The 26,059-nt window shown below is 44.7% G+C and overlaps 1 protein-coding gene across 1 annotated transcript in view; it reads right to left on the bottom strand.

Annotated features, from left to right (window-relative positions):
• The window catches only part of unc5a (unc-5 netrin receptor A), a gene marked incomplete at its 5' end in the record, with an annotated part of 140,810 nt that overhangs the window by 63,290 nt on the left and 51,461 nt on the right, over positions 1-26,059 (bottom strand). The window contains one exon of the mRNA XM_080840397.1: positions 12,116-12,337. Within this exon, the coding sequence (XP_080696523.1) occupies positions 12,116-12,337 (222 nt within the window). The remainder of the gene's footprint in view (positions 1-12,115; positions 12,338-26,059) is intronic.

The raw sequence follows: 26,059 nt of genomic DNA, 5'->3' as shown, positions 1-26,059 counted from the left end.
GTCATTTAAAAAAAAAAAAAAAATGTGATTGACTCTGTAATTGTATTCCATTTCTACAGCCACCTCTTTCTTTGTAATTACCTTCAACTCGTCCCTGACACTTTCTTTTAACATGTCGAAATGGAAGAGTGACTCACGAATTCCACCTCAACTCATTTTAATGAACCTTACCCAGCATTGATATCTTTGCAGTCGCAGCTGAGGAGGTGTTGTGGACCCATGACTGATCCCTGTACGGTGATCTACCATACAATGAACAGGATGCCAGCTTTTGCTAACTCTAACTTAATTAACCAGTTTTGTCTTAGCAAAACCCAAACCTACATATGTAACAGGATTAGGGTCACTTTGAAATGAGGCAATGCACATTTTATTAGATTGTAAGTGCCGCAAATGATCTGTGGAATTGAAATTAATGTGCTATTGAGTCAGTTTATTTGCAACATCCACCAGTTAGACCATACGGATGCAGTATGAATGAAATTATTTGATATTTATGTGCTCTAGTCCCACTTCTGATTCAGGAGGGAGGCTGAGGACTGGTTCATTTTTCATGGGTGCGCAAAAGGTTAGCCGGCGAGAAGAGCGCCGCGCCACGTTTCAGTCGGCACGGCCGGCGGAACTTAGCAATTGCGAGTGTTTGGGGTAGGGGGGAGGTGGGGGGGGGGTGACCTCCGCATCACTCCCTCTCCAAATCCCTCTGGAGGTGAAATGGTGATTAAGGCAGACGTTTCCCTGCTGCCTCCCATCATCCTGCCCTGTGTCAATCACTCTGCCAGCACTGCCTTTCGTGAGGATAGCGAGTGAAAGGGTTCCGTGGGGGTGGGGGCACAAAGGATAGCCCGAGAGGGAATAATTCTGACCGTCTAAAAGTGAAACGGTTGAAAACTCTTGGCTTGCCTCTCCCCCCTTAGCTCAAAGCAAAAGCGCTACCTCTCCCGCTGGTGAACATCTGTTTGTTCCTCCGGCATTCTCCTACGAAGGGGTGCGAGTACAAAAGGAGCAAGGTGATAACAAAAGAGACGGGGGAGAAGGAGCAGGAAGCGTTCCGGCAGCTGGCTCGTGCCTGTGTGTGTTTGTGCACGGATGGGCAACTAAAGGCATTATTCAGAAATGTTAACTGTTTGAATGTGAAAGTGACGCTTTCTGCTGCTTGTGACAATGGCACACCCTCTCTTGCGAAGGCTGAGATTGAGCAAGTGAGAGAGAGAGAGAGAGAGAGAGAGAGAGAGAGAGAAAGTGAGAAAGAGGAGCGTGTGCGAGGCGGAGGGGCTCTGAACCCTCTGAAAACAACACAAATGCCAGCCGGGTCTGCCCCCCCCCCCCCCCCCATCAGAATCTTAACATCACCGGGTCTCATTTCTTCCACTGCAGAGTCGATACCCCAGGACAAGGGACTTTATTTTGGCTCGCTCACGCTCGCTCTTGTTTTTGCTGTCCATGACCTCAATTCCACGGAGGTCATTTGCTTATCAAAAGGCGCAGACTGAAACTGGCAGGTTGGAGTGTGTTTTCATTGTGGTCGAGGAAATTCAATTAGGGGGGCTGCGTCGGCAGTGCGGGCGGTGCCGAGGCTCATCAATGGTGGGAAGGATTAGGGTCTGGTGACTTACACCACGGGGAGTGCTGGGGGCCGCTGGAGACGCAGGTCAGGGAGGGCTCATCAGCAGGGATGAGAGCAATATGGGGTTTTTCTGTACATAACCAGCGGACTGTGCAACTGAGCCTGGAAACTACACAGTCCAAGGGTGTGGACGCTGATTTACTGCCTCGATGTAGTCGAGTACCTTTGAGTGTTTCGTTACACACCCAACGCAGTCGGCAAATAGAACCAACTCCCAGCTGAATAGCAGAGAAAAGAAGCACAACTTAATCCAAGCCAAAAAACTAAAAAAAAAAAAAGAAAAATAACAGAGAGAAAAAGAAACCGTTCTTCTAGGTCAAATTTCTGATGCAAGTCCTTGTTCATGTACCTGGACTATTACAGATATCAAAGCCAAGCCTCTGTTCCCTTGAGTGGCACAGTTTGATGTGCGGCCCATGCTGCCCAGGTTACCTATTATGGCCGTCTGCGGAGTCATCACTGGGGACTAATGAGAGACAGGAGGCAGAGGGAGTGCTCAGGCCTTTCCGCTCTGCTCAGCGTCGTGCCAGGGCAGCCATCCCATTAGGACGGCAGGGAAGGATCTTGTATAGTCGACATCAAACAAACGGTTGAGAAGCGCTGGTGAGGGGGTCGGGGGGAGGGCAGGGTCACCCCCCAGTCAGTAGGACATTTTTTTGGGGTCAAGGCTCCCTAAGCAGTCATGACAGCCTGTTTCAAGTGCGCCTTTGATTGAGCGGGCCATTTTTTTTTTCCGGCGGTGGATGCGTTGGCCAAGGCCCCCCGTCACTGAGGCGAACGCCATTACAGATTATTCAAGGCTGACAAATGAACGGCGCCGGCATGTGTCCTCCAATCCATCCCACACAGGTTCAGGCCAATGTCATATCAAGGTGAGCGCGGGCCCAGGCACCACAGAGTGCCTCTCTGCTGGGCTGTCACCAGCGCTACATTATGCAGTAAGGGACAATCAGAATTGCAGATGATCTGAGAATCTCTATATGTCATGGGAAAGATAAAGCATGTATGGATGGATAGAACTGAGTCTATAATGGATGGACTGCGTAGAGAGGAGAGGCTAATATATAAAAAAGCATAACCACACTAACATTCATTTCACAGTGTGTGTAAGTTCCAGGGTATTGAACCCTGAACAAAATAAGGTACATATTTCCCTCCAGAGGAGACGCATCTGAAAATTGTGTTAATAGAAAATGCTTGAAGAGCAGCAATAATGATGTAATTCTGAGAGCTTACCAATATGATTGCATATTATAGGCTTTTCCTCTCCATATTATTGAATTAGCTTTGCCTTTTTATATGTACAGACACAAAGAAAGTACAGAAAAATGCCTGAAACCATGAATTGACTTAAACATACATTGTTTGAACAGTTGCAATACATTTTCAAATATTCTGGTGTAGTTACCACTTTATTGTTTTAAGAATGAATAAATCTTGAATCTGCTCAAAGGGCCATCTTCATCTGCATACACATTTCTACAGGCTTTGCTCCAGCAGTTTCGTTGAAAAACCTGAGCAGCAATAATAACACATACCCCTCTGTGGGTTCTATGTCAGCCACAGCCTTTAACCAATCAGAAGCTAGGAAATGGTCATAACCAGGGAACGGGCCTTTCAAACTCAAAAATGCATATAGGGATGGACAGAACCAGCAGGAGAGCAAAGTGTAGAAAGGTCTGCTTAGATCAATAATGAATCTATCTATTCATCTATTTGTTTTGTCAATAAACAACGGACCCTATTGTTTTTAAGACACTGGGTACCAGCACATTTAACAATGGATGTGACACATTGTCTTAGTGTTGACACGTTTCCCCCGCCATGCTTTAGAGCACATCAACACTTCCATATGAAGATAATTTCATGGGGCTTTGTCTAGTTCTGGTAATTATTTATTTAAAGTTTCATGCTAAATTGGCCCCTTGGAGGATGAAGCCTCATTTGTTATAGTATCAGATTGTCTTGTCATTATCATGCCCTGGTGACAACAAGCAACAGCCCTGAAAATAAACCTCAAATTGCTTTTCTATTTTGTTTCTCCTTCAGATGCACAGGTGTTCACAGTTTTTCAAGTCTGCTTACAGTGCTAATTTGCTTCCAACTTTGCTCAAAATAGCGTCTCCGAAGGTGTCTGAGTGTGCTTGTTGTTTACATGTGGTTAAAATGGCCGCCGCCATTCAAGTGGATAAGTTCAACAATCTTGACAAGAACACTACATACATGCTGCAGATCCACCTCTGTATTCGCAGTCTAAAGGACAGTCTAGTCCATTAAAACTAATACCTCACCGCACTGGTTCAACAGATCAACATTACACTACTGATTCTCTGTCTCATGACTCAGGTTTCTATTGCATCTGAAACAACTTGACCCTTTCTGTCCATGACACCAAATACCAAACAGCTCAGCGCTTACTGACTGCTACTGTGATGGAGTGAAGGAGTGTCTGGAACCAATAGGGTGCATGTATGTTCTAATGTACTGCATTCCCGAGACAGAGAGCAAACACACACACAGACACACACACACACAATCAAACACATGTGCGCACACACACACACACATAATCACACACATGCACACACACACACACACACACACACACACACACACACAATCAAACACATGTGCAAACACACACACTATCACACACACGTACGCACAACCGAAGGAAAACCTGTAACATGTCTGTGCCCATCAGCTATAATCACTGTAATGGGATCAGATCAGAAGAGCACGGGAGAGAAACATAAAATAACTCTCCGGCCGAGAAACACGTCTCCCTTATGTTTTTTCTCGCCCTGGGGCGCTGTGCCGTATCAGTGCTTCCACAGGTAAGGAAAGTCCAAATCCCATCTGCTCACAGACCGATATTGAACCATCTGAAAATAAACTGCACCGCTGTTTTCCCCCGCGTACGTGCCTGTGGTTTGGTCCAGCACTACCTTTTTCACTAGGGGCCCTCTGTCAGCAGTGTTGTACTACAGGTAATCCAATTCGTGTTCCTGAACCAATCTAGATATTCAGTGGGGCTGGGAGCGTTGGAAGCCCCCAAGCCTGTATCGGTAGATGGCTACAGAAGAGAGCGTTTGGATACAAATTAAAATGGAAATCAGAAGATGTCTGCGTGTCGTCAGAAACATACCGCCCATTTTAATGCAGGTTTAAGCATATTTCATAATTCTGGGGTAGGAATGACTAGCTACTTGTCTTGTTTGTACAGGGAAATCCTTGTTCATTTTCATGATATATTTAGAGGGGGATAATTTTTTTTCACTGAATGAATAAAGCATAAATAGTAAATACAGTATAATCCCTCATTCTAAAAGTGAAGGCTAAATGATCTCCCCAAAGAAAAACATTTCTACTTCTGCGCAATGACTACTAGTGTACACGCCTCTCACTGACGCCCTTTAAGACACCAGGTTTTGCATGCTAATGTTCCATTTGACTGCATTTGAAACAAATCCGCCAACATCATCGAGTTGGTCCCTGGGCCTCCAGTAACACATGAATGACTGAACGACTGCTTGTCAGGGAGAGAAAGCCACATGAATTTCCTATTTGTTTGGGCGTCGTCTGAACATGTCTGTTGAAATGCTCCTTGGGGCCACCATACAAAACAGAAACTGTCACGCAACACGTTTCCCCCCTGCCCGTCAGAACAATCTCAGAGGACTATTTAGCTGTCATGTTCATGGCCTCTCTCCTGGCTTCACTATTTTTAAACCAATTTGAGTTGAGCAGGTGCTGATGGGAGAGCATTGTAAGGTGACAGCGACGCCTAAACAGACATGCCAAACAAACGGAGCCCTTGCCTCCCAGATAGCACATGACGAGTGAACAGACAAGGGCCATGTCTGGGACAGACTGCATGGGAAGGCATGTAATGAGCAGGGGATACAGAGTAGGAGGGGGCGCTGGAGAGGGGAGAGATTTGAAGAGAGTGAGAGAGAGAGAGAAATACAGACAGAGTAGGAAGAGAGTGAGAGAGAGAGAGCGAGAAATACAGACAGAGTAGAAAGACAGTGAGAGAGAGAGAGAGAAATACAGACAGACTAGGAAGACATTGAAAGAGAGAAATACAGACAGAGTAGGGAGAGAATGAGAGAGAACTACAGACGGAGTAAGAAGAGAGTGAGAGAGAGAAATACAGAAGGAGTAGGGAGAGAGTGAGAGAGAGAGAGAAAAACAGAAAGAGTAGGAAGAGAGTGCTAGTGAGAGTAAAAGTGAGAGTGAGAGTGAAAGAGACAGAAATACAGATGGAGTAGGAAGAGAGTGAGAGAGAGAAATACAGACAGAGTAGGGAGAGAGTGAAAGAGAGACAGAGAGACAAAATAAATCGTGAAGAGAAACGGTTAGAGGCACAGAGAGGGGGAAGAATACAGACCACCGTGAGTCGGGCTAATAATGAGAAAATTAGAAAGTGAGAACAATTTTTAAATATCTCAGGAAAAACACCCCTGGTCTCTAATTAATAAGTGTGGGGAACTCTTCCCGTCTTCCTCTTAATTTGCAATCTAATATAAAGAAAATTACAGACTGACTAGAACCCCCGTGCTCTTTCTTTCTCTCTCTCTCTCCTGCCACGCTAATGCAGGATATGAGCGCATGTCCCAGATAGCAGCTCAGTATGGAGCTGGCCCAGATCTGGCCCTTATCTGGCACAAGTCAGTGGAGAAGGGTGTTAGCGGACTCAGGCATGGGAGTGCTTTGATTGAGATGCTGAGCAGACAGTTATGCCTTTTTCTCCGTTTGAAGTCAAGCACGACAGGCCAACAGTAAGCAGAATTCAAAAGCTACTGTATGTAGCAAATCACATGCTGACCACATTAATGTGTAAACGCACAGCATGTGCACACTGCATGGATCAAATGGGCCTTGAAAGAAGGTTATTGATAAACCATCCGTTTCTTCCAGTGCCGATTTACCTTGGAGTTATGTGAGCCTGTTATTTTATTTATTTTTATTTATTGGTGTATTTTTTTTAAACTCCCAGGCATGTTGTGGTTGTGAAATGCACTGCAACCTACAACAACGCCACAGTTGGCTCTTGACAAAAAAGTAATTACTTATTTGCTGTAAGCTATGGTCTGAATTGAAATGGATTTGTGTGGGAGTACAAAGGCAGCACGCAGCAAGGGAGATGGGACAGCATTGCCAGTATTGTTGTTGATCAACAGCTAATTTCACAACATTCATTCTGCTAATTGTGAATGATTTAATTACGCAGGCAAAGTTTTCACTGAACTGAACCTTTTTGTGTTCCTATCAGTAGAAACAAAGAGACAAAGCGAGAAAAAAACAATAATCATCTAAAGTCGAAAAGAGAAAGCAGAATGGTCCTGGGCTCGCTCGATAAAACGTCTTTTAATTCTCAAGAACACTTTTATGGAATCTGGAGTGTCTCAATACTCAGTTGCATCGCTCCCCTCTCAGAATAATCTTACCATCTCAATAAGGTTCTCAACAGGAACCATTTTCTTTTTCAAAGCACCTCTATTCAGTGTCATTCAAAAATTCCCCTGTAGACGCCTGCTGCTCGACGGTGTGGCGTTGGAGTGGGGAGGTGCGCTGCGGCGCACTGCGGATCCCCCTCGTCGGCCGAACTGACCTCCAAAGGCCAGTTAATGGAACACGCAGGCAGCTGTGTAACTGCAATGACTGACCTTGCCATCTGTTTTTGGTGCCCCGTAGCCAAATACCTTTCCCCATCAGCCACCCAGACAGGATGAAATACAATTCCCATTACAGGCCAAGCAGCTAATAAGGCTTTATCAATTAGCCCCCATTGCTATTGATCGATGCGTAGCAGGTGGTGGGAACCCATTATATTCATTTAGGAGTGTGTTGTCCTCTTCCTCCTTCTCTGATTTCCTCTTGTTCATTACCGGCTTCTTTGCAGACATATCGGCTTCTGCTTAAATTGTGTCTAGATCGTTCTCCGATACCGCACTAAAGATCATGTTTAATCACTTTTGTTGCCCTTTTTATGCTGCCCTGTAGCCTCCATCATAAATCCTACACTGTCCGCAGTGTGTCAACAGACAAGTCATGGGTGACCCCTAAATAAGTAAAGCTGCTCTGTGGCCTGCTTTAATTGACCATGGCTGTATTTTTACCAGGCACAACTGATTTAGAACATTAAAGAAAAGACACATTTACTAGCTTAATGCTGACCAAATATGATTGTGCCTGAGCAGAAACCCTTTCACTGCAGTTCATCTGCAAGTACAGACTGGCTATTTTTTGGGGGGACATTTAAGTCAATCATGATGGCCAATTTGATTCCCTTCTCTTTCCCAAGTCTGAAGTCTACCTCAGAACTCAGGATTGGCAAAGGATAATAAGTGCCATGGAACAAATGATTCGTCAGATGTCTAGACATCAGACTCTTCCCTTCTTCCACTAGACAGACTCAGGCGAAGAGGGATGGGCGATTGCTATGTTCGAGGTGACATCTCAAGATGTGGAAATGAATAGTTACATTTCATCAAAGGCATTAGAGTCAAGGTGGACTTAATTACGTGGTTCTTTAGCGATGCAGATCGAGCGGCTTTGGCTCGCACCAATTTTTGAGAATTGCCCATTATTCACTTCTCCCTTGGCCTTAGGCCTTTCCTCCCCGCATCCGCATGTGGCACTCTGGAACGCCAGAACGCCACGTAATTGAGACGGCATAATGGGTCATTGTGATGTCTCATTTGCACCTGAGCTCATTGGAATGCCAGACAGAAGGTTGCTCAACGGAAGTCAGAAGCATCAATTAAAACCTCAGTGCAAACGACGCTGGTTGTCTTCCAGCCTTGAGCACTCCTCTGGAACTAAGGGGTGTGAACAGCAGGAGGAAAAAAAGGACTTTCAACTACTTGGCAAAGGAGAAAAGGAGTTGTCACCCGTTTGCTGTGCTGGTTTAATCACCGCAGTTAAAAAGAAGAAATAGACTTTCTTAAAACCAGATCAAATGGAGGGAGTTTTAAAAAGATGGACTTGTTCTACAAGAACAATTTATTTATACAGATCTGTTGAGGATAAAATGACTAATTTCTGCAATAGAGGCTTCATGTCCCTGACTTTACTCAGAATCAATCATATTATTGACTGCTTTGCTTTGATTTAAAAGTGAAATACTACAAAAATAATGAATCAAAATGAATCAAATCTAAATAAAGAGAAAACAATAAGAAGTTTGTCACCTCTGAGACCTCAAACCATGAAAACAAATAAAACACTCATTAAGAACAACCAACCAAGGTTATGTTCCCAATTAAAACTGTAATCCAGAAAGAAATACGGGTATATTTTCCTGGTACTTTGCTGGGCACCCGAGTTAGAAGTAAAGAAATTATATTACAAGTGGATCAACTGGCACGCTGTCCTAATCCATGCAAATACAGTGTCACCATTGATTTTCTTTTGACAAGGTATGCCTTTATTTGCTTTGCTTAAGATCTTCATCCCCTATCCTGGGGCACAAAGCCTACCCACCCCCTCTGTGAAACACAGAGCTAGGAGAGGGGATGTCTTTGAACTAGCCAAAGAGAAAGGAGAGAAGAAAAAAAACAAGTGAGATAAGTTACTAGTGGAAGGTAATGAGAACCAATAGACTCCTGAGGAAGAATCAATATCGGACATGGATACCCTGAGAGGAAGGACAAATTGCGACATTATTTTTCAGCCGCATAAGAGCAGCAGCATGGGGCATGAGGCATGAGGCAGGGTCAAGCCATGCAGACAGATGGGCCAGAGGGATGTCAGTGAGATGGCAAAACAATATGTCTTTACTGAGAGAAAAAACAACACCATCCTCCCACACGCTCAAGCTCAGAAGAGCAAGAGGAGAGAGAGGGGAAGGATAAGGAGGAAAGATGCTGTTGGAGGAGAGGTGAAGAGGAGGTTATGGGACGGAAAACTGGTTCGAGAATTGCATCGAGAGAGTGTGCCAGAAACAAAATGCCAAAACAAAACTACAAAAACACACAAAACAAACAAGCAAAAAAAACTAAAGCATACAAACTCCAACATGCCAACTTTTAATTGCGACACTGGACACTGCAAGGACACTGTACCTCCCTCCCAGGGAAGGTGACCCATCAGCCAGACCTCTAAGAACAATGCTGACAGTACGTGGGAGAAGGTAGAGCGAGCGATCGATGCGAATACCTTGGAAAACCTATATGCCTGGACATTGCTTCGTCCTTCATCTTAGCATGGGAGCGCTATGGCACATTCATCATCAACTAGAGAGACTCGAGGAGGTGTGAGGAGGAGCTAGATGAGGTGTGAGGAGGTGCTAGAGGTGAGGGGAGGTGCAACAGGAGGTGCTTGAGGAGGTGTGAGGAGGTGCTTGAGGAGGTAAGAGGAGGTGCTAGATGAGGTGATGGGAGGTGCTTGAGGAGGTAAAAGGAGGTGCTAGAGGCCTTAAGCATCTGGGTGACTGCAGCGACTCAGAGGAGAGAATCAAGCCTGTTGTAAATAGCAACTAGCCACATTGCAAATGGCCCATGGTCATTACAAGTAGGCAAGCTGTTGCCTACACTGTTAATGTAATGTCCTCATAAACAAAGGGGTTTATGGGGCACATCATGTTCCTTAAGCATCGTCTTCCCATTGGGATAAATAAATAAATAAACAAACACGCAAACAAATGAGTGTATGATGGAGGGAGAGAAGGGACTAACAGAAGTCGAACGGCTGCTAAGGCGGAGGTCTGCATACATTGTCTTCACGGAGTCCGACATTTACCGTGGATATTTTATACCATTGTTTGCAACATGCAAAACAAAACAGAAGGGAGGCACAAACCAACATGAAACAAATCATCCCGTCCCATCAAATTTAATTACATATATTTACCAGCATCTGTGAAAGGCCCACATCTCCCATTGTGACACAGACAGATCATCGGTCTAGTCTCTGACACACATAATCAGACGGGGCAAGATGAAAGCATGCCATTTCTTCCACTTCAGTGCAAAACCGTGCTCTGGACCTTTTCAATGGCACGTCATTTACGTGTCATTTACGCTTACAAACTCCTGTCAACCTGCGAATTGTGGGTTTGAGGTTACAAATCGCTACTGGATTCACGGCCCTTATAAAGGAGTAATGAAAACAAACACTTGTGATGCGAGCACTGGTTGGCGGGCAGGGATGCGCCTTTATGTGTGTGACTGCGTGGGTGTGGGTGTGTGTGCATGCATCTGCTTACATCTGTGTATGTGTGTGTGTGAAACTGAATCTGTGTGTTTGTATGTGTATGTGTGAGTGTGTGTGTTTATGTGTTTTGTGGGTCCATGTGTGTATGTGTATAAGAGAGGGAGACAGAGGAAGAGAGAGAGAAAGAGAGAGAGAGGGAGAGTGTGAGAGACGTGTGTGATAGTGACCGAGACAGACTAGGACACATGCAAACAGATGAGCTGTGTGGGTCTGTCTGACGATCATAAATAATCATGAGCGAGACCCGAGGATCATGTCCACAAGCTGTCGGAGAAGAAACAGATCCGCTCATCACCCTCGGCAAAGAGAACAGCTCATCAAGATGCTCAGCCCAAGATGGCAGAGAAAATACTGACTCTCTTTTTATTAGATGTCTGAAGTGAAGAGGAACTACCTAGAGGACAAGACCGCCCCCCATTAGAGACCCCTTTTAATGAGTGGCAAAAATCACTGGTCATTTCTTATGATGAATTTAATATGATTGCCAAGTTTGAAGGTCCATAGTTGCCTTAAAGCAGATTAAGATAAAACTGATAATGTAATTTTGGAGGTCCCTGAGGCTTCTTCTATGTCTATGTATAAGAAAAATCCAACTGCAAAAACCAACTAGTAAGATACACACGTTTGTCAAACTCTAACTCATGCTGCCTTTACATGTTATGAGACATACTGAAAATAGATGTAAAAACAAATAAGAAAAATGTGATGTAGGCAAGACTCACAGAACTAACATTAACTCTTGAATTGTGTATGATTAGCTATATTGGTAAAATGGAAAGGACAGGTTTGAAGTTCCGTGAAGCAGTACTTTCCAGTCCCTGGGGTTGCAGACCATTTAGTATAGTCAAAGGGAGCCTGTTTAGGTAAGTTGGTGGAGTCAGCCTCTGCTTTGCTTTGACTCGGTTCAAACACAATTCATTTAATGACGTTATTTTTAGGTGTAAAACCTGCATAGAGCCGCATTCAAGTAAACTCAACATGGGTTCATACTGCCATGGCAACACAATTCCATAGATGCAAATGGAACAGCACTTAACCCAGATGAAAACAATTAACCTCAAGAGTAATAAGCCGGGGAAAATTACGAAAGCCAAGGCATAGAGCACAAACTCTAATAAGGCCTGGATGCACGTCAGACAAATTAAATTAGATCAGTTATATCCAAACCAAGGACAAAGGCCATTTTATGTATTCTCATCTACTCTCCGGGCCCACTGTGTCACAGCGGAGGCCAGGAGTATGGTGGTGTGGTGTGGTGTGGAGGGGTACCTGTGGCTGGCTCGATAGTGTGCTCGATGACGTGGTCGTCCTGGTGCACCCACTCGCCGTTGCACTTGAAGTAGATCTGCGTGGCGGGTTTGGAGCGGCAGGTGAGCGTCACAGGCTTGTTCTTCACGATGTACTCGTCGTCTGGCTCCACCAGGAATTCCGGCAGCATGTCCGAGAAGGCTGCAGGGACCGCGTGCGTCACCGGAGCGGTGTGCTCCGCGCCTGGGATGGACAAAGAGGGAGAGACAAGAGGCCACTTCAGAGAGGGAGGGACACAACACAAACCCACAGGGGAAGACAGGCCTCCGTGGAGGCTTTGCCAACCCTTTCGTTGTCTTCTTTCTTTATCTCCCTCAAAAAGATTTGTTTGGGCTTTGCAGTGTGACAAATAGGACGTTTACAACACCAAACGCCCTGCTCTTGAGCTTCAACTGGAAAGGCAAGGAGATAGCAATGTCAAACAAGCACATGTACCAACAACAGTCAAGGCGAGCATTTTTAGTCACTTCCGATAAAACGTTTCCTGACAAACTACTGTAACCATCACTGTAATGTCTAAATATAAACCCAGTGAAGAATCCACATTGTGTCAGTGAGAGTGTGCGGTGTTAACAAACATGAAAAGATGTGGATTGCATGATAGCTCTGCACATATTAATATGGCTTGATTAAAGGGCTGGGTTTCTAGTTTAATTTTAATTTTCTGACAAAATTAGAAAAGATCAGCCGCCTAAGACGCCTCCACACATACTACTCAGAGACATGCACAAAACACACACACACACACACACACACACACACACACACACACACAACCTTCTAAGAGACATATGCACACACATACACAACCCAACCAAACACACACACACAGCAAATCCTTCCTTGTTAGCCAATCCAGTGAAAAACCAAGGGAGCGAGAGAATGAGAGAGCAAGCGCGAGAGAGAGAAAGAGAGAGAGAGAGATAGAGGCAGAAAGAGAGGGAGCAATAGAGGCAGGGAGAGAGAGAGAGAGAGAGAGAGAGAGAGAGAGAAAGAAATAGAGGCCGTGAGAGAGAGAGAGAGAGAGAGAGAGAGAGAGTGAAAGAGTGAGAGAGCGCGTGAGTGGCGCACAGCCGAGTGGCCTTGTCAGGGTTGGCCCGGGGCAGGACTACAGCCCATCTTTTGTCTCTCCGCTGTTAATCACAGCCTTTTAAGATCACAGCGCACACAGACCATCGGCCATAAATCCCTCTCCCTTCCCTGAGAGACCGTCGCGCTCGGCGGTGTGTTGTACGGCCTCCCTCTCCCAGGGCCTTTAACTCCATCCTGGTTAGACCTCATGGGAACAGGCCAATGTGACAGGAGCACCGACTGACAACCCATGTCACAACTCGACTTGGAGTACACGCGACCGCAAACAACTAAATAACTTGTGTCTTCAGCTTTTTCAACTTCTCCCTTGTGGACGATTTTTTTTCTTCCTTTCTTTCTTTTTTTATTTTCTTACTTCTACTCTTAATCATTTGCTACCATGGTGACGAGGCAGAGGACAAGGAAGATAAAAAACAGGATGAAGGTGAACATAAGAATGTAATGGTGATGATTAAAAAACATAACAAACTACACATTTTGTCTAAAGTCAGGAATCAAACCCATGTCGACCGCTTATAAGGCAGCAGCGCCTAACCGCTGTGCCACCAACACCCTACGCCAACCATATCTAGAGATATTAACCAACTAACGCTACGCCAACCATATCTAGAGATAATAAGCATCTAACGCAGCAGAAATCCAGCAGGACTGGACTGCTCCCCTACTCTGCAGTGGTGGGCTGTGTTGTTTCATTCTTCCTACAGCTTCATTTGTTAGGCGCGCTGTTTTTTCCCAGAGCCTGTAATTAAGACAGAATTGCTAATTTATCCTTTTCCACCCACAGATACAGAGCAACAATTATGCATCCTCTTGGTCTATATTTATGTTTTATTCACACCGTCTTGAACACATCTCCAACACAATGTTTATTCTGTAACTATCAAGGCAGAGGATTTGAGAGGACAATAAATAGCGAACGAAGGGAGATGATATGGAGACTGACGGGTTGATAACATTCATTTCTGCCCATCTCTGCAGCACCTCCTCTATATTTACAGGCAGAATAGCTGGAAGGCTTTGCAGAGTTTCCATCAAGGCCATCATGAAAAAAAAAAAAAAAAAAAAACACTTCAATGTACCACTATGGCAAGAGCATTTTTCAATGCATGTCCACATACAAAGACACGTTTGTCATGTGCAGAGAAATCAGAAGCATCTCTGTATTATTATCATAATTATATTGCAGTAGTGGAGAGAATCCAGTATCAGCGTACAGGCAGAGCTCCTCTGATGGTCCTGTATAACACTGGGTGCAGAGGGCCGAGCATCTTTTCATAATGAAGGAGCCCTGCTGGACCTGACCTCCGCTGCTCCTCGCCGCTCGCCCGTGGAGCACGACGTGGTCCGGGTCGGCGCTAATATTAGCCGCCGCCGCCGCCGCCACAGACACTGCTCCCTGCACGCACAGAGATGTCACTGAGCCGACACAATGCGTGTTACACGCCCACCCCCCACCACCACGACCCCACCCCCACACTAATGAAGGACATGCATCTCCTTTCCCGTTTCCTGTCCTCTCCTCCTCCACTCTCTTACCCCTAATGTGTGGCGTACGTGTTTTAATCTTAATGAAGACTAAATGTGCTGTGTCCAGTGAAGGATCTCTTTTTCCCGTTTCCTGTCTTCTTCTCCCTTCTCCTCCTCCACTCGCTCACCATGCGTGCACCGAAAATAAGAACCGACTGGAAATGAAATGACATTCATAACGGGTGTTCCACCCAAATACTTTTGTTCATTAGTAATGTTGGGTTAACATGCAGCTAGCTCCTCAATCATGTACGTGCATGCATATATTTTTTATATTTCACAATTTCCTTTTCATTTCCTCTGCATCTCTCTCTCTCTCTCTCACTCTCTCTTTTTCGAATACGCACACACACTTATTACACTGTGCTGTCTTGTTCAAAACAAAGGCAAAGATCAGAATAAGGCAGTACTTTATTCTGCACTGGTGCATAGATAAGAGTGTAGTTATTTCACCTAATGGACCATTATTCTGCATTGTAATGACAGGGATTGGCTTAGCACAGTGACCTTTTCAGTGGATTGAAGATTTACCGTGTTGTCTGGGAGACGCATGAGGCCGAAACACCCACTGCAGGCAAAGGCTTTTCACATCGCTGTGTGGTACAGTAGCCACTCATTAAACCACATGCATCCAGCCAAACTTGGTCTTTCTCCTGTCTATGCGCCTTGTTCATGTGGAGTTACCCATTCAAGTGTGTAATGTCTGCAAATAAAACCTCCCGCAAAAAAAAATCATATCTCATTTTCAACACTGCGACTGCTGATTATTGCCACTTTCAATCAGGCAGTGCCTAAATCCAGGAGTATAAATGCCTCTTTTACATAAGCTTCACATTGTAGAAAAAGACTTTGTCTTAAAAATCGAGCAAGCTTCAAAGATCCCCTGGCTATGGCTTTTCAGTAACTACACTGGTAGTGAGGAGAACTAACAGGGAATACGTTTGTTTTGGGGGGTGGGGGTCACTGTCGGGTCAGGTGGAGTAGGCAGAATGCTGAGTGAAAGCCAAAATGCTCTCTGTTAATTGGCATGGAGACGGTTTAAAAGTTAAAAACATATGGTTAGGGAGGCTGTCGGTCCTGCAGTCGCACAGTATGTGGGCAGGGCTGTTAGCATGCATTTTGCTTTCTGCGTCTGAGATAACTTATTCATGAAAGCACATTCGCGCTTCGAATTAAAGGCGGCCTGTGATGCTGATGTATGATTTTCGCGAGCTTACATTGTTACTGGAGGTACGTCACATTCATCACCCCACCCCCAAATATACATAGAGACAGACACAGAGAGACAGAGAGAGAGAGCGAGAGAGAGAGAGAGATAGAGCGAGAGAGAGAGAAGGAGAGAGAGATACAGAGAGAACGAGAGAGAGGAGAGAGAGAGTCATGGACAGATAGAGAGAAAGAGGGGGAGACTGAAAGAGACAGGCGCAGCTGCATATCCAGATTTAACAGCCTTCTCATGGATCAATGCACAAATCAAATAAACACAGCATCATAGGCTTAACCCCCATATCTGAAAACTGATACAGAGTTATGCTTGTGATTAACTGACAAAAGACCAAGAGCAACAACGTAAATATATACAGTGCAAAGATTACTCCATCTGAAAATCTGGTGATGGGGCAAGAACGAAGGCATACAAGGACAAATTTGACATTGACCCTCCAGCCTGTGTTGCAAGGGTATTTTAACATGTTCAGGCTAAGAGCATCTCTGCTGTTTAAAAAAAATTACAGTTTGCTCTGTATTCTCAATAAAATGAAAATCATATATATATGCATGACAGCCATCAAATTTGTTGTTGAATCATTCTGCGCACCAAACACAAATATGCTCCGACTGATTTGCATGGAGCAGAGGAGTATTTCCCTGAAGCACAATAGCAATAAGATCATCACTGAATGACAGAAAGAGCGTTCCTCTTAATAACCCCTATCACTCTCCATTACTGTGGCCTGCGTATGACAATACCTTAGTAAAACATAAATTAGATTTATTCATTAGAAACAAAGAAACACACACACACACACACACACACACACAGATCACAACACACACAGTCTATTTTTTGCCCTGGATGGAGAATGTAAAAGCAGCCCAGGTGAGGAACACTGCGCGCTGTAGTGTGTTGTGCAGCGTTACAGCTGTTCCATACACAGCGTCCACTCGGACTCCTGGGACCTGGATGGACGGAGCTTTTAGTGAGGGCCCAGGGGAGAGCCCCAGCTGGAGACACACTCATCCATGCTGATGTCCCCAACACACACACACACACACACACACACACACACACACTCATCCATGCTGATGTCCGACACACACACATACACACACTTATCCATGCTGATGTCCCCAACACACAGGCAAAGGACACTCACAAACACACAAACTCATCCATGCTGATGTCCCCAACACACAGACAAAGGACACTCCAGCGTCTGCCCACGGACAAACATGCACATACACACACAAATACATATGAACACACACACACACACACACACACACACACACACACACACACACACACACACACACACACACACACACACACACACACACACACACACACACACACACACACACACACACACACACACACACACACACACACAGAATAAACTGCCCTCAAGCTCTCTGGCTAAAATAAACCCGCTCAACTGCTCACATAGCTGGGAGAAAGAGGATGATTGTTATAACGATGATGATGATAATGATGATGATGATGATGATGATGATATTATTAGTAACGAGTATTCTGATCACTGCCATGCCTTTTGTCTCACTAATAAATTATGTAATCTCCTATCAGTGCTTTTCTGGCTAATATTCAACCACAGAGACAAGTGAACCCGAGTCCACTGGATCGTTCAAGGCTGCTTCACAACCATCGTGTCCTGATGAAGTGCAAGAAGGGAGGCATTGCTGCTCTTCAGTGGGGGAAAGCTCCATTGTTGAGCTAAGCAACATGGCGAGCCGGCAGCAGGAGGAAGGATTAGGTCACGTTTGGTTTCTCCTCGACGCCCTCGTCGCATGTCGTGCCCTTTGGAGCCAATTACATTCTTTTATCAGTGTCATGTCCCCGAAGGAAGGCATCATTGAGCAATCACCAGGCATAATTCACGGCACAATGATGAACGGCCGCTATAACATGTGCTTTACGAGTCCATCAGCTCTTTACAATGTTCGTCGGAAATTAATTTAATTAAAATTACTCTCCGGAATATTGAAAACCATTTCATGTGCCACTAGCTTAACAGCATCGCTGTGACGTTGGTCGTGTCAAAGGTCGTGGTCGAGTGGATGTTCAGTTTCCAAAACAAATTAAAATAAAGAAAATGCTCACTTGTTTCATCTTGCCTTCATCACTCTCTGGGCAAGAGATGAATGCATTCATATTCACAACATAACAAGCCAAACTGTGAGAGGCTGAAATGGCCAACGTGTTTAGTCATGATTAGCATGGCCGTCGCCTTGAGAACACCAGCAGCGTTGAGCCACAGGCCGTGTGTTGGTGCAGTGTGAGCGATCTATGTTTGCGACCGGACAACAAATATTTGCCCATGGCGCTGGCCAAGGCTTTACGGAACGCTCCTGGAAATGCCAGCATGGATTGATGACGAGCCCTGGAAGCTTAAAAAAATCCTGGACATTCATCACATCTAGATTATAGGATTTTTGGGCCTTTCAATAAAAAACCTTCACGTGCGTCAAACACTCAAATTAAAACACACCCCTGAAAGGCTTTGCTGATGAAAGCCGTCTGAAATCAATTGCTTGATGCGCCGGTGTAAAGAAATCTTTAAAGCAGCTTCTTTTCACAAGTCTGGTCCCAAGTCAAAACCACACATCTGTCTCTACAGTAAAGCGCTGCCAGTTTAGGCTGGTGCTTCCATAAAGATGGGAAAAAATACACCTCTCCTTATACCATGGTGAGACAGAGAGGAATCACAGGGGGGGACTTGCACTTATCCACGGTGATAAGTATTGTCCAGCAATCTCTTAATTACCTTCCAGTAATACCTTGATGAGGGAGAGAAGAGATGCTGTCTGAATACTAACAATAAAAAGACTGAAAGGACGAAACCAGAAGGCACGCTGAGAAGGTGGGCAAAAAGACAGGAAGGTCAGGAATGGGGAGGATTATGGAACATTGCGAGGGGGGGGAGGGGTGTGCCTCGGGAAGGTCGACCCTGCGGGAATCGGAGAACAAAGGGCAGCATGGGAATAAACCTAAAGTGAAATTGTGGAATCAAAATCCAATTTGATTTGTTCCTCCCACAGACTTGAGCGGCAGGCTGAGATGGCGCATGCCACTTTTAAGGTATAAAAACCCTAATGAGGGTCCCAGTGCAGCTCAACAGATGCCAGCAGATTTCAGATTTAATTTTCCATTCATCTTCCCTCTGTTTTTTTTTTATCCTCTTACTTTCTGCCACCTTGCCTCTCTCTTTCTATCTCTCTCCCTTCACCCGCCTCCACTCTCTCTTTCTTTCTTTTTTATGAAGCTGGGAGCGACAGTGAGGTGTCAAACAAATCCTACCTTTGGAACCACAAGTGACACTCCTGTAGTCGGCTTCTGTAACCTTTAGCGACAGCGCAACCCTGATTTTCTTGGCAACAAACTGAATACAGATCTGGGCCCCCGTGTGCCAGTCTCACACTCTCTCCTCTTCTCTCCTCTCCTCGTTCAGGCTCTCCTTTGTCCTCCCCGATGCACAGCGCTTTTGAATTGTGCGCGAGTGAGAGAGAGTGAGAGAGGAATGATGTTCGGTGAGGAGATTAACAATTGAGAAATGCTTTACAAGTGGCACTCACTGTAGTATTACTATTTATTATTATAACTGAGAATGTACTTCACTGGGTTATTTCTATTGACTGTCTGTACACTGACACAGGTGAATAAAAATTAATTCATGATGAACGCATCTCTCAAATAGGAAAGGTATAATCAAAGGGTTTATCATACAACACTTCTAAGTCCAAACCCAACCTCATCTTTAACTGTTCACGACAACCACTCAAGCGACTGTACATATTTAGAAGCAACACTGCATAAAAATGAAGTCCGTCAAGCCATGGTTTGGGAAATCAATATCTAATAGGCCCCATGGTTTTCTTCCAAGGAGATTACATGAGCAAACATGCCCAATTCAAATCATTTGAAGCGCAGATCGCTATTCAATTAACAAACAATCAAGAAAATGGACACTGAGTGGGCCTAATGACATCGTGTCACACGCCTAACCAGGTCTTTCCGTTCGGCCTGGAAGAGACTGGCGTGTCAGGCACCATTTTCTGCCACCATCTTGAGTTTTATTAATGAACCAGATACGCCCATATGTAAAGCCATGCATCAGCAGGATGTTTTTTATGATCCCATTTCCATCTCATCATATTCATCCCTGCATAGCTGTGCAGCAGGCCTGCACGGAGAAGGAACAAAAGGCAAATTGGCTGTAATGTAAATCAAAACTGGACAGGTTCTCAACGCATTCGCAATGCATGCTCTACAACAGGATGAGATGTATAGGGACAAAAAATTAAGAATTGTTCTTGTTCGTAATTGTTCCTCGATATGCAAGAGATTATGAATACCACAAAAAATCAACAAAATCTAGGCAGTGCAATGTCGGCTTTACATTTCAGGTGGAGTTCCTTTACCTTCCAAACGATCAAATGATTTTTGCCCGGAGCAAATAGGAAGCAATTTGGATATGATCAAAGATGGTAATTTCTGCATTGAGCAGACTTCCTTTCTTAATTTGAAAATGAGCTTGATATGTACACCAGACCATTTCCATAATTACGTCTGAATAATAGGGTCAACAGCCTTTCATCCCAAGATCACAAGGGCCCTCTTTTACATTCTCTACTACATTCACAAGATCATTTGCCCATTCCCCAATTTTTTTTTTACATACATACCCAAAACTACTGCAGACATTATCTCTTCGGGTTTTTGTGAATGGGAGGAGGGTTTTAAATTGCTAAAGATGACACTTGAGCACTGTGTGGTCATCAGAAATGATCCATCTCCTGTCTGGCCTGAAGCCACCTCGGCTGCTCGGAAAATGCCGGTATAATGCTAACACACCTTGACGGAAACACGTGCTATATAGGTCAGCAATACTACCTTTCCTCGCTCATAAGGACAAGTGCATCCTGTCAATTTTCCAATCCAGGCACGAAGCTGTGCATTAATATTCAAGTGCAGTATGTCTTGCAGGATGTAAGTTTTAACAGGAAATGAATTGATTACAGTACGCAAGTGTGAGTCGGGAAATGAATGGGATAACTTTAAGTCTTTGGTATGGATGCCGAGGAAGAGGAGAAAAACAGAAAAGGAGGAGGAGGAAGTCAAGAAACAATTTAGATTAACATTTTAATCCTTTATCTAATTACTGGCAATCCCTAGAGTTGAAACAAGAGGTTCTGCCATCCTCATAGCTGAGCTACAGAACAATTTCAACTTAGTTATGGAGGTAAATGGCTTTCGGCTAAATATAGTGAGGCATAGAAAAGTCCGGAAACAATCGAGACAAATGCAATTTCGGCAAAAGGACAAAATTACTAACTGCACCACATTTCATCCTCCCAACAAGACAATGTGGGAAAGAATAAAGTGCATGAGGGAGGCCTGGTGTCTAAAAATAATAGTCTGTTTCCTTGTCTTTATAATTGCAGGTGAAGCATACCAGAAAGGTGTGTTTGTGTGTGTGTGTGTGTGTGTGTGTGTGTATGTGTTTGTGTGACACCTCGCCATGTCTTCACATGTCACAATACCCAACTTTCTGCAAAAGGACAGACTAGCGGCGCTCTGTGCAGTGCAAAAGAGACTTCTGCTGTTTAATTACTGTGACAAAGAACCAAAGAAAACATCAGAGGGTAATTTGGGAAAAGGAAAAACAAAAAAAATTGAATATAATACATAACAAGCAGCAGACAAAGCAGCACCTGTTTTTGGCCTCATTATTAGTTCAATATGCTAATGGATTAACTCAGCTTTATCCCCCATTTTGAGGCAACTGAAAGCCACCGTATCACAAATAAATAATAGCTCCTAATTAGGTAAACATCGTCTTTTATAGAACAACTGACACCTTGTGCTACTGATTTCTGTTTAGCGCTGGAAGCTGGCAAGCGAACAGGAAGCTGACTGTTTGGTTGTGACAAAGAGAGACTGCTGCTGTAATCTGCCTCTCTCAGCGACAATCTCTCTGTTGAGCTTACATATCAACCATGCTTCTATAGAAGATAGGCCTTCCCGGCTGCATACTGGGCACCCTACACGATAGCGATTTTTGATGTGTGAAATCCGATGCAGCCATAACACGTCTGTTTAACCTTTTTTTTGTTGTGCAACCACAGAAGAAAAACGATGGCAAAATGTCTGTCTTTTATAACGTGTTCCAATCGCACGACAAGGTAGTTATCATAGACAAACCTGTTTTAATAAAATAATAATAAAAGCCATATGACAGTGTGATGGAGACACAGAGGTTGGCGACATGAAAGGGAAACAGTGCTGGGACTTCACGCGATAAGCGTAAAGCCTGTCTGGAAATAAAAGACAAAGCGAGAAATCTGATGTTGCCTTTTCCTTCTGAAGCACCCCCCACCACCCTGCCTCCTGAAGCAGACTTCAATACATATTTAAGGCATCAGGCTACAGCAGCTGAAGAAAGCTGATTTGTACCTGAACAGAATTCTGATTAATCCCTTCGTTTTTCCCTTTCTCCTTTTCTTTTCTTCTTTCCTTCCCCCTCCCCCTCCCCCTCCCCACCTCCCCACCTTTACCTCTCAGTTCCTCTTGGGCTGTCTCCTGATCTCACGCGAGCAACTGGCATTATAGACCTCCCGACCGCCAGCGCGTATGAATACAAATTAGAAAAGCACATCTTTTATTACTCAAAAGGCGCCCCCTCCTGAGTGTCCCGTCCCAAATCCAGAGATCAAAGTTGGCCCATCCGACAGGAGCCAGAGAGAGTGGCTCCCTGGACGCCGGCTTTGTCGCGCAGCGATAAGAGCAGGCGAAAGACAACCCACCTCATGCTGCGCTTCAGGATTACGAGCGCAAAGGCCGTGGCGACGAATATTTGTACTTGTGCATTTGTGTGTATCACAACGCCTGAACCATTGAAGAATCATTGTCGGACCCCGCACTGTTCATCCCACACCAATTCCATACTGTGTGACAGGCACCTGCTTGATAAGAAATGTGGACTGTACGTTATGGGCATATCTCAGAGGAAGAGGACACAGACAGTCAAACAAACAATAGTGGGATCAATATGCAAACTCAAGTCCATGGCGAGGGGTGCCCTTGAGAGCCTTGGAAGCTGAATCAAAGAGAAGCACTCCAGGTTTTGCTCGCTGTCGTAACATGAAACGCCATATCAGAAACAAAAGCCAAAGACTTGCCATGCATTCGACACGAGCAACCACACTCCTTCACTTCCAGGATTAGTGCTAGATGTCCACTCTAATTTGTGATGAACGCCACCTCCATTACAAAGTCGTGCTCTTCGGCCACATTATAAAGGCACCTCAAAAAATCCTCCAGGCCTGGTTGTGGGTAATGCGCTCTCCAAGCCACTTGTTGTTTTTTAAGCATATGCATCTAATGTGCATTTGACTCTGCGTGGCAGAACTAAATTACAGTGCAGTATCTCCTTCTGAGGAGACGCAGGGCTGATGATTTACTTTTGAATGGTGCTCTAGGGCAACAGAAAATTACATTTGAAATTGCAGACAGGGTCATTTCACTCCTCTATGTTGAAACAAATCAAATCTGTATTGTATTTCAGTTCAATGAAAACAAACATCAATTCCATCATCATCAAGGCTAAGGTTAAGTGTGGCTTTTAGATGAAGTGGAGAAAAGGAAATGTACAAAAGAATATGCAGAGGAACAAAAGCACAATGAGAGCCTTGCACTGGCATCGCAGACACAGACATGCACGTAAGACCCAATTACACTGTATCCAGTGAGGGCATATGAGATTTACGAGCCATATGAGAGCACATGATATGAGAGCTACACAGATGACATCTGCTGGCACTGACAGGCATCAAGACGAGGCAGGACAGCAGTGTTAGCCTGCTAATAACACCTCACCACAAATTGGGGAGGAAGACAAGACCGTGTCTGATAACAAGGTAGCTGCTATGAGAATGTCTGGAATTTTCTTTATCTCTTCTCCACATATCCTCCATTCTCTCCCTCTCACCCTCTCGCGCTCTCTCTTTCCATATTTCCATCTTCCTCTCTCTCTCTTTCCCTCTGGGATAGGTTTATCTCAATGCTATGAACAGACAGTGACATTTTTTGGTGGTGAGACACAATTTATTTTCTTTCCGCAAAGCTGTCACATCAATGATGGGTAATTTATGGCAACTGTGCCGTCTAACTCAGACCAATATGGCGACTTTTGGAAAAAAAGGGGAAAAATATGACCATTCAGGCTAATAAGGTTTGCTGTGACATGATGTCTATTCTGAGAGATAAAGGGTATGTCAACAATGTCCTGTTAAGAGACCTTTCCATCCTCTTCACATCAAACAGCGGAAACATGAACAGGCATAATTAGCTAACCGAGTACACTGAAACCTTCAGTCTTAGCTACATGCACCAGATAAACAGATATATTATCTGATGTTCTAATGTTCAGAGAGTCAGGATTTATCTTTGGACACCACAGGTCTGCTGGCTCCTTTCCCCTTCTTGTCACCTCCAGATTTTTTCTTGGTCTGTTTTTCTCCCCTGTCTATTTCAAGCACAGTTTCAGCATGATTTCTTGAAACAGGAAGGCGCACATGTTGCCAACCGGCGAAAAAGCTGGACCTCCTGTTGCTTCGAGCCCACATCTCGGTCTCACACCAGGAGGGACAGAGGCATCTGCATGCCTGCTCAGGAAAGAAGGGGGCCTCACACTCACTCCTTACATCTCAGTTCAGCTTTCCTCCATTTCCCGCCCTGGTCCATTGAGACACACTTTAAAACGGTTTTGTACTGTCCAAGGAGAAAAAGAAATAATAATAACAACAACAACAACAGCTGCACGATAGGTCTTTAAGTAACTTGGGTGCAGCTTTAACAGAAGCCAGTCCCTCTGGTCAGAAAATAAATAAACAAGTGGCGGTCGTGCAGCCACAGGCCATTGCCAGCCCACAGCACAAGCCATTTTCCTTTGTAGAGTGAAAGGCCTGTCTCAACAGGTCTACCCTTCATTATGTTTGACAAAAAAGTATTTTACCTTGAAATAAGCAGACATCGAGTCATGTATCTCAATGCTGCTTCTCCCTCAAAACATGGAGTACTGGGATTCAAAAGCCAAAAAGCCTTGTTCTCATTGTGATGCAAATCGGAGTCGGGCAGCCCCGAGCAACACTGTACAATATCGAATCTCTTCCTGGCCAGACTGACCAATTAGGTGGCTAGATGATGACAGGTGAAAAAGGTTCTTAAGAGCCCCTGCGGTGCCTAGGAAAAAGGCAATCTCTGTGGGCGAGATCTCCTGGGTTCCTACCATCAGGGACGGGCAAGCCATTACTGCATACAAAATCACGTAAGAAAAAAAATCCCCTTAACAACTGCAGTTTGGCTAAATAAGGCATGTATTCCAGGCAAAAATATTAACTATTTTAATTAATTACGAGGAATTGTAAACATGTCAACACCACCTTGCACTTGCCTGTCACCAAAAGAAAAAGGAAAGGGTATCCTTGGAGGCAAAAAGGGTATGCTATTTAAAAAAACTACCATGGAAACGGACACAGTGTAGGCCAGTGGATAGACTCTGACGCTCGCAGTGCTAATTGAGTGGTGCTCAGGGCCATATCAGCAGCTACTTCCTTTTTGAAAGGCAAGATGGGATGGGGATGGGTCATCAGTAAAAACAACAAAAAAAAGGAGGAGGAAAGAAAAGTGGAGCCTTCTCCACAGAAACCCCTGAAGCGGTGAAAAAGCAGGGTTGTGTGGTTAGTTAAATGTGCCTTGGTGACAAATCGCAGCTCTGGCAGAGGCACCAGGCAGACGAAGCATTCACAGCTACTAATGCTAGCTCTGACAGCTACTTACAGCTGGCAAGCATGACAGCCCATCCTCGTCTTGCTTATCGGAGCCCTCTGATGTTGCAGTAAAAATAATATGACTCTGCCAGTCTCTCTCTCTTCCTCCCTCCCTCCCTCCCTCTCTCTCTCTCTCTCTCTCGGTAGCAGAGAGAGCAAACCTCGCGTTTGACTTGCAGTGCTCAGTGAACAGAAGGGGACAAAATGCAAGCTAAA

The sequence above is a fragment of the Sprattus sprattus genome (assembly GCF_963457725.1).
Source record: "Sprattus sprattus genome assembly, chromosome: 6".
Classification (NCBI taxonomy): domain Eukaryota; kingdom Metazoa; phylum Chordata; class Actinopteri; order Clupeiformes; family Clupeidae; genus Sprattus; species Sprattus sprattus.
Note: the sequence above shows the minus strand (reverse complement) of the source record. Positions and strands in the feature narration are given on the sequence as shown.